General features: G+C 41.6%; 1 protein-coding gene across 1 annotated transcript; it reads right to left on the bottom strand.

Moving 5' to 3' along the window:
* Positions 1-8,754: 8,754 nt before the first annotated feature.
* Positions 8,755-11,270, bottom strand: LOC136443550 (C-type lectin domain family 4 member F-like). Its single transcript, XM_066440828.1, has 4 exons — positions 11,077-11,270; positions 10,464-10,893; positions 9,649-10,044; positions 8,755-9,534 (listed from the first exon to the last, which is right to left on the bottom strand). Exons 1-4 carry the CDS (start codon positions 11,170-11,172, stop codon positions 9,524-9,526), a joined length of 933 nt encoding a protein of 310 aa, XP_066296925.1. The 5' UTR covers positions 11,173-11,270; the 3' UTR covers positions 8,755-9,523.
* Between the last annotated feature and the right edge of the window lie 1,507 nt (positions 11,271-12,777).

The raw sequence follows: 12,777 nt of genomic DNA, 5'->3' as shown, positions 1-12,777 counted from the left end.
CATCGTTACGTACTACAAAAAAAAACTCAGCATCAGAGTTCACAAGAAAACTGCGGCCGTAATTGTGGTATGCCATAACTTGTCGCTGGCGAGGGGGATGTGATTGCGTTTGTACAGTTGTACGAGAGACTCGCCGCGGCCAGCTAGTATCACCCAGACAACACTCTGTTGGGTTAAGGCAGCCCAGGCTCGAATATTCGTTTTCGAGTTCGGCCACGTCTCTGTTGGGTTAAGGCGGCCCAGGATGTATTATTCCATACATATCAATACATATCCTGTAACTTCCGATAGCCTTGTCGCACCACGGCGAAACTTCACACAGTTTTAGAACTACTTAAAACACATTGAATGAATAATTATGTAGTTTCTCTACAGCTGGATTTTGGGTTAGAAATACACATTTTGGTAAAAAAAGCTGAGTATTTTATGGGTTTAAGCGCGCAAGCAGTAACATCACCTTTCAACATGATATTTAACAAGAAGAGAGCTAACTCCATACAAATCATTTTTGTCCGAGGCTATTTTGTTTAAAATGACGATTACATTGTTTTTTTGGCCAAAAACAGGAGAAACCGCTATTTTTGGGTCATATTTTGTTTAAAATTCGCCCCAGTTTAAAAAAAAATGAAAATCAATGCAAAATAGCCTCGGACAATTTTGATAAGAAAGTGATAATGAAGAATATTTGATTACTCTAAAGATGAAGTCTGTCATTTTGAGCTGCGCGTAAAGCCGTAAAAGTCATAACACGATCCCACACAAGCAGCTCGTTGTCTCCCGCGAAATCCAACACCTGTGACGTAGTGACCGTTCCCTTCGAACACCATATCGAACATATAGAACCCCCTGTTCTATTTGGAACACCTCCGTCAAAACAGCGCTAGTAGGACTCGGCACGGCTCATGTTCGTGGAGGAGACCTTCCAAACCATTTGACTGAAACATTTAGAATGTAATACAATCCAAGTCATGGCCTATAGAACAATTTTGTACATAAACGTACACCTGAGATGATATATATTATTGGGTACTGTAATAGACCTTGCGCCCCCCGAACTGCTTCGTAGTGAAACATTTCGAACCGTGTTCGAGTTCGGCCGCGCCGCTGGCCAGGCACGCGACCGAACTCGAACACAAATTTTAGAGCCTGGGCTGCCTTAACCCAACTGAGGTGCCTGGCCAGGTGCTCGGCCGAACTCGAACCGTATTCGGACTGTTCCATTACGGGGCAGTTCGGGGGACACAATGTCTATTAGTACAGTAACCAATCATATACAAAACGATATGTCGTCTCAGATGTACGTATAAGTACAACGTTGGTTTATAGGCCATGATTTGGGTTGTATTACATCCTAAATGTCTCAATCAAATGGTTTGGAAGTTGTCTCCTCCACGAATGCTGCATGAGCCGCGCCAAGTCTAGCCTCCGATGCAGACTCCTCCCGGCTGTTTTCTTTTTCAAGTTACAGTTTTATACTATAACATTTTTTTTTCTTATTGCTGGCTTCCCGGCCAGCAATAAGAAAAAAAAATGTAATAGTTTGACGGTGGTGTTCCAAATAGAACAGGGGGTTCTATATGTTCGAAATGGTGTTCGATGGGAACGGCCGTTACGTCACAGGTGTTGGACTTCGCGGGAGACAACGAGCTGCTTGCGTGGGATCGGGTTATGACTTTAACGGCATTACGCGCAGCTCAAACCAACAGGATTGATCTTTGGAGTAATCAAATATTATTTATTATCGCTTCCTTATCAAAATTGTCCGAGGCTACTTTGCATAGATTTTGACTTTTTTTTAACTGGGGCGAATTTTTCACAAAATGTGACCCCAAAATAGCCGTTTCTGATATTTTTGGCCCAAGAAAACAATGGTATCGTCATTTTAAACAAAATAGCCTCGGACAAAAATAATCTATATGGGGCTAGCTCTCTTCTTGTAAAATATCATCATGATAAAAGGTGGTGTTATCGCCTATGCGCGTAAACCCGTTAAATACACAGCTTGTTTAACCAAAATGTGTACTTCTAGCCCCAAATCAAGCAGTAGAAAACCTTAAGTGACCTTTGTATCAAGTAGTTCTAAAACTGTGCCAAGTTTCATCGTGGTGCGACAAGGCTATCGATAGTAACAGGATATGTATTGATATGTATGGAATAAAACATCCTGGGGCGCCTTCAAGTAACCCAACCACGTGAGAGATGTCGGTCAGCCTTTTTCTTAACAATGTACATATATGCTGTATGTCTAGATCGAGATTGTTGGCGTTCCAGATAAAGGAGTATTCGCTATTGTCAAGTACATCTTTCACATATTGTAACCAGTTTTTCTTGTTGCTATTCACTTGGAAAGATTGCTGATACAATAGAGCATCTACAGGTTGAGGGTGTGTCAAAGGATTCAGTTGTCTGAGGCGCAACCAGTACTTAACTATGCGGACTGACACATCTAAATCTACCGGGAACACTCCAAGTTCTGCTTTACTTGCTATGTTACTGGAATTTCTGTGCACTCCAAGAATATTCTTTGCAGAAACGGTTCTGTATAGTTTCAATCGGACACCTGTCATTCAAATGGTCCTTGCCCCAAACTTCACTGCCATATAACATGATAGATTTCATGCACACAAGTCAAATAATCTTAACAGAGCCTTTGGTGAGCGAAATAGAAGTTTGAGGCTGAAAAGGGCTTTACGTGCTTTTAAGGACAACTTTGTTTTTGCTGTTGAGTTGATGAGGACAACAATAGTCCCAGATAACAATAAGAATTTTTTACTTTCGCCGGGAAGGTATGCCTTCGCGGGAAAGTTATGTTATCGGTTACGCCAGCTGTAAAGTGGGTCCGTATGTATGTCGAGATCATATAAGTCGAGAAAACTTTGACGGATCTTGCTGATTTTTGGTAGGTAAGTGTCGGTTGTGGAAACAAAGGTCAAGTTCGAAAATGGTTAACCTGGCGTTTTCCTAAAGTGCTCCAGTGGACTTTTTATGTTAGTGTGTTTGTATGTAGACAACATAACTCGATGTATTGTTGATGGACCTGCATGATTTTTGGTGGGTACGTAGAGATTGTGGTAACAGAGGTCAAGTTCAAAAATGGGTCACCTGGCATGTTCCTGCGGTACTGCAGCGGGCTGTTTATGTATGCGTATTTGCTTGTTGACAGGATAACTCGAGAAGCTGTTGATGGCTGTGCACGATATTTAGTGAATACGTAAGTTTATTAAAGGAGAAGGTCAAGTTCAATGATGGGCCTCCTAGCGGACACCTAAGGTACTGCAGCAGAGCTTCAAAGTTTGAGGTCAAATTTTCTGCAAGTGCTACGGTCATGATTTTTGTGTGGTAGATAGTCCATGTCACATGGAGTAAGTTGTGTACGTTTGGGCCCTCTAGCGGCTTGTTTGGAGCTGCAGCGGGTCTTTTTAATTTATTTGTTTTGACCTTTGGACATGAATAACTAGACACATGGTCAACGGATCGTCTTGACTTATAATACGTACATAGCTTGATTAATGCTTTACATAATCAAATACTCATTATGCAAATCAGGAGCTTATTTGCATAATTAGCATGGAAAGTTTATAAATCTGCTGCCTTTCAAAATAGAACTCTCAAACATGTGACATATATAGCTGAAAAAGAGAGAGGTATCGATAGATACCAATGATGCTAATAGCTACCTATTTTGCATAATTAATTGGAAAATACTAATTGAAAATATCACAATATCATATGATTGGAGTTTCATTCTTATATTATTAGGAAGCTAAGTCGAGGTGAACAATATCAGACAAAAATTATGCATGACAAGGCCTCATTAACAAAATTTCAGCTAGCTAATGGTTTCAAAACACAACTGAACACAACACAACCGCTTGACGGTGATTAATCACGGATGCCCTGCTGTCACTGGCAAGGCCTGTTCCCTGACTCTGGTGGCCATTAATCACTTTTCCAGGCCAGGCTGTGGCAACATGGTGCAACCACGGGGATATCACTTACATCTACTGGGGGGACCTGTCTGAGCGAACAGAAGGATTATAGCAACATTTGTGAGAATTTCTTTGTGTCAGAAAACAGCTAATTTCTTAGCGATTTTAGATATTTTTAACCTCTTATCGAAAGTCGTGACAACATGGGGAGAAAGAAGAGGTCAAGGTCAGCATCAGAGGAGCGAAAGTTAGAAGATCGCGAGCGGAAAAAGAAAGTTTGATAAACGTTAGGAAGGCTGCGATCATGTGATCATGGGGGTCATGTGTGACGTCAAGTGGGCCAGGTCGAGAGTGGTGGGAGAGGGGACCTAGGCAGCAACATTTTTAGCTTCCTATTTCCATGTAGGAACTATAGATCAAACCAAGGAGGTTGGTGTTACTATTGCTACGGTCACAATTGCGCCGGTGCCCGTCGGGAATGTAGCCCCGGCCGGGCTCTGACGTCTGGGGGCACAGGCTGTCGTGGTCACAATTAAAAGTTTCCATCGCGCTACCCTGTTGGGGTCCCGGGGTGGGCACTCGGTGGCATTTTTGTAAAGGTTTGTCACCTTCATTGGCCATGTTGGCAGGTATCCGACAGGTACTCGTCAGTTGCTCTGACTGTGTCTTGTAGTGACCCCTGTGGGGTCCGACAGGGCCCTGCCGACTGCCCCGTGAAAGACGGTCTGGCATCAGGCAGGTTCCTGGTGGGCACACGTCAGTATCTCGAGGCGTATGTAAACTGTAAATTGCAATGGAGCTAAAAAAGAAACACGATATACGACGTTCACGCTTTAGTTCTGCTCACCTAATCTGTAATGTCACACTTGACCCGTCTTACGAAGTACACACATTATTCTGTGCACTTGGTTCGTAACAGAACAATACTTTATTCTATGCTATTTGTCAATGACATCAGCATATTTCTTTCCCACAAAAACTTTGATTCTCTGATACAACTGGCTAATCAAGATGTGTAAAGTACATGTACATGGTTTGAAGCAAATACATTTCCAACGAATTGCCTTATTTTCTGTAGTAAAGATAGAGGTTATGATACCAATAAAGCAAAAATATTCTTACAGTGATTACTCTTATAGCTCTTTGCAGAACTCGTAGGTATAGGCCTGGGTTTGTTTCAAACTTTGAAAGAGAATAACTCAAGAAGCTGATGACTGATCGTCATGATTTGTATGGATGTACATAGCTTGAGTGATGATTTACATGATCGTATAAGAATCATGCAAATCAGGATCTGTGATGTGAAAAAGTATACAAACCCTTGCATTCCATTGTAGTCAAACACGTGACATTATTTACATACTGAGTGATAAGCATTCACTCAAAAAGGCTAACATCAGTCGGCGAAAGTATGAGGTCGTGGAACTCTAGTATTTCGATACTATCTGAGCCGATGAAAAATTCCACATTTTTTACTGACCGTCCAGATTTGTTAGAAATTACAGCTTAAGTTTTCTTCATGTTTACTCTTACCAATTCTCTGACTAAGTCATTTATGAATAGGTTGAAAAGTGTGGGAGTAAGATTACATCCCTGTCTTAAGTCTCTTTCGGTAATGAATAATGGTGTAAGACCCGCAGAGGTTTGACGCAGGTCTTTGGATTAGAATACATTGATGTAAGTAAACTATAGAATTAACCACCTATTCCAGAACTTACTCATTTGTAACGGAGTCCCTCTCTCCACACAGTCTTTTCTAAAATCAAATCTACACCGCATGCATATAAACGTTTGTTGGTATAGGTGTATTTAGATATTAACGAATCAATGACAAATAAAATATCGCTTGTTCCAAAGTTCTTTCTGAAACCTGACTGATTTGGGGAGATGAGGGAGTGTTCGTCTAAATAGTTAGTGAGGCGTGTGTTCAGAATTGTCGCAAATAACTTGGCCAGACAACTAGTGACAGAGATCCCCCTATAGTTGTTTGGGTCGTCTTTGGGGCCGCCTTTGTGTATGGGAATAATGTGACTTTCACACCATTATTGTGGGAAGTGACAGAATTAAAGAAAAATTTGGCCAACGGATTTATAAGGACATGGGCAGCACATTTCAACATTTCATTAAGTATTAAGTCGTTTCCTGAAGCTTTATTGTTATTTAATTTGGAAATTGCTTGCCGGATTTCGTTTTGTTTTATCACTGTGTCTAAGGGATTATACTTTTCCACATCGCTCTCTAGTTTCAGTAATTCTGTTTTGATCTGACAGTGAAAACTGTTATCGTTTTCTGTTCTGGACTTGTCAGAGTTGAATATCCTGTCAGTAGGTAAATTAGTCAATCTTACTGTGTTTGCCAACGATCAATTGGAATTCTCCTAATTCACCCCTTACGGAGAAACATTGAGTAAAATTTGCGATACAGTGTATGATTGGTATATCAAGTTCAGTTTATCACTCAGTATTTCAAGAACAGGATAGACAAGTGCAGCAGCTGGATGTGTCGCAAAGTCGAATCAAATATGGAAACCTCGGCGTAAACAATCACCGCTGGTGGTCCTGCCAATGTGTCAACAGAAATGCAAATCCTGAATATCCCGGAATGTCGCCGCTTGCCGAACCAGATATGGGACCCTGGGCGTGAATAATTACTGCTTGCGATCCTGACAATGACCATGATTTACTGCTGTACCAATCAGTGCAGATGACTACTCCGAAAGAAATTGCAAAATAGTAGTTATTCGGTACAAATAAGTCCGTTCAACGATCATTTGAATCAATGTCCTTGTTTGAATTACGGCCAAATCACGTTCAATCTCGTTCAATCTCGTTCGAACTCTGACATAATCATACTGGAACGTCGAGTCCGGTCGGTACTTGGACGGGAAATAGCCGGGGACCACCAGTTGCCATAGGCATCGCTTTTGATTTCTTGTCTGAGGCCGAAATACCTATTCTGATTTTTTTCCCAAAAGCATGCTATAAGTACATTGGCCAAAGGCGAAATATGCTGTTGGGTGGTCTACTTATAGCATGCTTTTGGAAAAAAGATCAGAATTGGTATTTCGGCCTCAGACAAGAAATCCAAAGTGATGCCTACGGCATCCGGTGGTCCCAAGCTATTTCCCGTCCAAGTACCGACCGGACTCGACGTTCCATTACTTCAGAGTTCGAACGAGATCGAACGAGATTGAACGTGATTTGGCCGTACAATGTCCTTGTTTGAACTACGGAACGGCCAAATCTCGTTCAATCTCGTTCGAACTCTGACATAATGGAACGTCGAGTCCGGTCGGTACTTGGACGGGAAATAGCCGGGGACCACCAGTTGCCGTAGGCATCGCTTTTGATTTCTTGTCTGAGGCCGAAATACCTATTCTGATTTTTTTCCCAAAAGCATGCTCTAAGTACATTGGCCATAGGCGAAAGATGCTATTGGGTGGTCTACTTAAAGCATGCTTTTGGAAAAAAAGATCAGAATTGGTATTTCGGCCTCAGACAAGAAATCCAAAGTAATGCCTATGGCATCCGGTGGTCCCAAGCTATTTCCCGTCCAAGTACCGACCGGACTCGACGTTCCATTACGTCAGAGTTCGAACGAGATCGAACGAGATTGAACGTGATTTGGCCGTACAATGTCCTTGTTTGAACTACGGTACGGCCAAATCTCGTTCAATCTCGTTCGAACTCTGGCATAATGGAACGTCGAGTCCGGTCGGTACTTGGACGGGAAATAGCCGGGGACCACCAGTTGCCATAGGCACCGCTTTTGATTTCTTGACTGAGGCCGAAATACCTATTCCGGTTTTTTTTCCCCCAAAAGCATGCTATAAGTACATTGGCCATAGGCGAAAGATGCTGTTGGGTGGTCTACTTATAGCATGCTTTTGGAAAAAAAAAATCAGAATTGGTATTTCGGCCTCAGACAAGAAATCCAAAGTAATGCCTACGGCATCCGGTGGTCCCAAGCTATTTCCCGTCCAAGTACCGACCGGACTCGACGTTCCATTACGTCAGAGTTCGAACGAGATCGAACGAGATTGAACGTGATTTGGCCGTACAATGTCCTTGTTTGAACTACGGAACGGCCAAATCTCGTTCAATCTCGTTCGAACTCTGACATAATGGAACGTCGAGTCCGGTCGGTACTTGGACGGGAAATAGCCGGGGACCACCAGTTGCCGTAGGCATCGCTTTTGATTTCTTGTCTGAGGCCGAAATACCTATTCTGTTTTTTTTCCCCAAAAGCATGCTATATGTACATTGGCCATAGGCGAAAGATGCTATTGGGTGGTCTACTTAAAGCATGCTTTTGGAAAAAAGATCAGAATTGGTATTTCGGCCTCAGACAAGAAATCCAAAGTAATGCCTACGGCATCCGGTGGTCCCAAGCTATTTCCCGTGCAAGTACCGACCGGACTCGACGTTCCATTACGTCAGAGTTCGAACGAGATCGAACGAGATTGAACGTGATTTGGCCGTACAATGTCCTTCTTTGAAAACGGTACGACGGCCAAATCTCGTTCAATCTCGTTTGAACTCTGACATAAGCTACTACAAGGCATGTGATGCATCGAGACGGTGTAAGTACTGATTGGCTTGTAGAGTACAGTAGTCTCCTAGCATTGTTGTGAAAATCACCAAACAAATTCCGTTGAAATAAACGACACGTATCAGGGTTCAGTCTGTAACTGACTACCATGCCGTTCGCATGGGTGCCGAAGTTTGGCCTAAGTTACTGCAGAGTATGTAAAAAGTCGTTACTTAAGAATACAGAAACAACAAATGACAAAATATAGTTGCACACAAATGTAAAGAAGGCAGCATTAACATGTAGAATATTATGTAATGACCACATTCACCCACTGGTAGGGAAACATTGGCTGGTGCAAGTCATTTTTGTCTCTCAAATTGCAAAGAAGACACCGCGATTACAAGTTCGATCCTCCATATTTCTTGGCACACAACTGTCCATAGAAAGCTAAGTGAGCCGTGACACGTTAGCAATTTGCAAGTACAGTACAAACATGATAAGTTTTAAAGTTTGACAGGGGCTGACCATTGCTGTGAATGCCCTTAATCTGTATATGGCAAAAACACAATGACGTCATAAAACCAGAAAACTTGTACTCAATCAGAAAATCTGTCTGAAATCAGAAAACTGGTATACCATAAGAAAAACTGGTATACATGTTTAAAAATGACTATATAATCGGGAAACTGTTATACAATAGAAAAAGTGACATTCAATCAGTAGACTTCCATACAGTCTGAAACTGCTTAACAGTCAGAAAACCAGTATATGAGTATATCAGAAGCATACAATAAAAAGTATACATTCAGAATACGATTACACAATAAAAACGAGTGCACATCAGAAGAATGACATAAGATCAGAAAAGTGCTATTCAAGCATTGAAGCTTCATCTAAGTTCTAAGTCTATTTTCTCGTTAACAAATTGGTGAAAATATTTTTGAAAAAAAAGTACTGATTTGACCCAATCAAGTGATTCAATTTTAATGTTTTACTGGTTCGTTTTGCTGCGGATGGTCGGAGAGTCGTTGTACAGTGGCGCTGAGAGTTCAAAATGACTTCTATGGACGTCCTGGAAAAAAATGAGAATTAGCAGGAATGAGATGTGGAATGGTGTGTTGATAACAACAGTAAAGATGGTCTAGCGTGCTTAGAATGGTGGAAATGGTAGGGCTATAAAAAGTACCTGGGGCAGCCTGGCATATGAAGGGAAAGGAGCTATCGCATGATCCGTCGGTCCACTTGTCTCCCCCGAATATGGAGTAAACAGCACAATCTTCGTTGCCCCTGTAGTTGTCTGGTTGTCCTGGTAACCAGGGCTTATACGCGCCAAGTGCAGAACCATCCACCCACTCAAAGCTTCCCTCTTCGCGCTGATCGTGCAGGCCGAACCAGAAGGGATCGTCGTTGTTAACGGCGTTGTGCAAGGAGATCAGGAAGGCGTTGGTCTCAGCGTCTCGGGGCATGGCGAGGGTGCCGCCGTCTTCACGGCAGGCCGCGGCCGCTCCGCTGAAGGTCTTCCATGTGTTGAAGACCTTGTAGCAGGTTCCACGCCACGTTGTGTAACTATCGAGACAAGATGCTGGAAATAGCGACAGACATTAGTGATATTGAACACGTTCCAGAAATCCACCAATGACCAATCATTATACCTTCTTCATCAGGTTGTGTAGTTTTTGTATATCAGCATAGCTGATTGCTAATACAAGACAGTAAAATACTATGTAAAAATTTGACACCATGTATATGTTCACATTTAAAGTACAAGTAGTACATTGTTGATGAGAAAAGTAATGATATCATAACCAATGCCACGATATTCACATTATATATCAATGCAAATCGTCCTGCATCCATTGAAATTATTGATAAGGTAAATAATATGATGTGATGGAATAATGATAGTCAGTGCCACAAATATTCCTTTTTTTGTACTTATAACATTGCCCAGAACACAATCGAGAACAGTACATATATATAAGCAGTCGAAAAACAACTTACATGCCATCTTACTGTCGAGTAGATGCTGCTCCATGGCGGCGTTTCGGCTTCGTTCCTTGTCCAGGTCTCGCTTCAAGGCGTCAACAGTGGTGGACATGTCGTCCTGGTCACGCTTCAAGGCATCAACAGTGGTGAACATGTTGTCTTGGTCGCGCTTCAAGGCGTCAACAGTGGTGGACATGTCGTCTTGGTCGCGCTTCAAGGCGGCAACGGTGGTGGACAGTTGGCGCATGTCGTCTTGGTCGCGCTTCAAGGCATCAACAGTGGTGGACATGTCATCTTGGTCGCGCTTCAAGGCGTCAACAGTGGCGGACAGTTGGCGCATGTCGTCTTGGTCGCGCTTCAAGGTATCAACAGTGGCGGACAGTTGGCGCATGTCGTCTTGGTTACGCTTCAAGGCGTCAACAATGGTGGACATTTCAGATATTTCCTAGAAATGTACAGCAACTTTAGATTCAGATTCACTTTTGCTTAACATGAATTTGCATGTGGCATTTTATCCGTACGTCAGAATACTAAACGTAAGAGAAAAAGAAAACCAGCAGTCCTTTATTTTAGTCCCTTAGATATATATACTTAGAAACAGTGGCAGGAAAAATGAAGAACTGGTTACTTCTTTCATGATGAACGTCAGAGGGGCAAGTCCCATAGCGGCCAGACTTATCAGCACCGCTATGCCGGCGGCCATGCAGCTGCGGTGGGAGCGCATGAAGCTATAGAGAGCGTGGCGGCCGCTTGCTCCACCCGGATAAGTGCGATCTGTTAGAAAACAAGAACTTTGAAAGCAAGAAATGATCGTTTTCAAAAGCTGGCTGAGGAGCCATTAGATAAGGGTGATCGTGAAGGCCGAATGATGGTAGAAGCTAGTTTGGTAATGAGTGCAAGCCCCACAGTCTGCTCAGTGGCCGCACTGGCAGAGTAAGCCTGTACGTCCATGTGCAACTTTAGAGTTTGTCTCAATGACGATAGAGTTCAAGTGCAGTTTGACCCTCATCTGACCGACACATTTTTGCGACGAATCTGACCGTATGGGGTCCGAACGGACTCCATTTTGCTTTACCCCCTAATCCTATTTCTGGTGGATCTTTTTGTAATTATTGTACGCTTTGATAATCTATGGAGAATATTTTGACAAGTTCTTGTGTCAATAATTAATGATCATTATCATAATTTATGCAGAAAATGAGGAGAACCCACATTTTCCTTTAAAAATCTACAATATTCCCCTCATTTTTTAACAGTTTCAGTACAATATTATTGTACAACAATAACATCTCTCCCAAAGGCATTCCGAAAGCATAAGAATGTTATGGAATAAGGAATATTAGAATCTATCTGAAAAAATGATCTAATCATGTCATAATCTGCCACATAATCACACGCATAATTATACCCTTGTCAATTGTCATCAAAAACATCCTTTTTTTCGTCTATTTTTGTGATTTCTTTTGATATATTTTTCAATTAATCTATTAAGGATATTCTGATATGTTTAAAGTGTAAAAATTAATACTCATTTTTGTCTCATTACTATGATTTATGCAAAATGAGTAAAAATCACATTTTACACCAAAAATCCTGAAAAAAAGTCGGTATCATACTTTTTTAAGCAACAATGAAGTGTTGCTATAAAGGCAATAATAAAAAATTTCTGTTATATTTGACAGGAACTTCTTTCCAATTATGTAATAAACAATGCGAAATGATGTGGGATCCAAACAACACACGCATTTTATAGTATAACTCCCACAAAAATCGTCCAATTCCGGTTAACATTTCTCAGAAGTTGTAAAACATGTACATAAATAAACTCATGAAATGATTTTTTTCTCCGACGAAAAATGTTGAAATGGCACACATCTAGATCGGGGGGGGGGGCTAAAAGTGCCCGCGCCAACTTTGACATCGTATAACTGCCAAACAACGTATGGTAGGACAACCAAACTTGGTGCCTTTTTCTAAAATTTAGTTGGCAACAACATTATGATAAAAGTATAAGTTTATCATTTTTCGTGTTGCCATGGCAACGGGTTTCTGAAGAGGCATTTTATGCAAATTTCACTAATTTCGATTTAAACATAGTTGTTTCCAATGTTTTCTTGCTCAACCACACTAGTTTCCTACATGTATAACATCACATGTGATTTAATGTAACTGTCATGATTCAATATTTATAAATTATGCTAATTTGATGACGTCATCGCTCAAAATCCAAGATGGCGGACAAAATCACTATTTTCGGTATAAACAGGCTTTTTCGCCTTTAAATTCGTCGCAACCTGGAATTTTTTTTAACCCGAAACATTCGGATTAA

This window comes from Branchiostoma lanceolatum, chromosome 10 (assembly GCF_035083965.1).
Source record: "Branchiostoma lanceolatum isolate klBraLanc5 chromosome 10, klBraLanc5.hap2, whole genome shotgun sequence".
Lineage (NCBI taxonomy): Eukaryota > Metazoa > Chordata > Leptocardii > Amphioxiformes > Branchiostomatidae > Branchiostoma > Branchiostoma lanceolatum.
Note: the sequence above shows the minus strand (reverse complement) of the source record. Positions and strands in the feature narration are given on the sequence as shown.

What these genes read in the sequence shown, in the direction of transcription:
- LOC136443550 (XM_066440828.1), bottom strand. Translation starts at nt 11,172, where the DNA reads ATGCGCTCCCACCGCAGCTGCATGGCCGCCGGCATAGCGGTGCTGATA. An exon ending in TGACGTTCATCATGAAAGAA is followed by an intron (nt 10,894 to 11,076) that starts GTAACCAGTTCT and finishes GTACATTTCTAG; the next exon opens with GAAATATCTGAAATGTCCAC. An exon ending in ACTCGACAGTAAGATGGCAT is followed by an intron (nt 10,045 to 10,463) that starts GTAAGTTGTTTT and finishes CGCTATTTCCAG; the next exon opens with CATCTTGTCTCGATAGTTAC.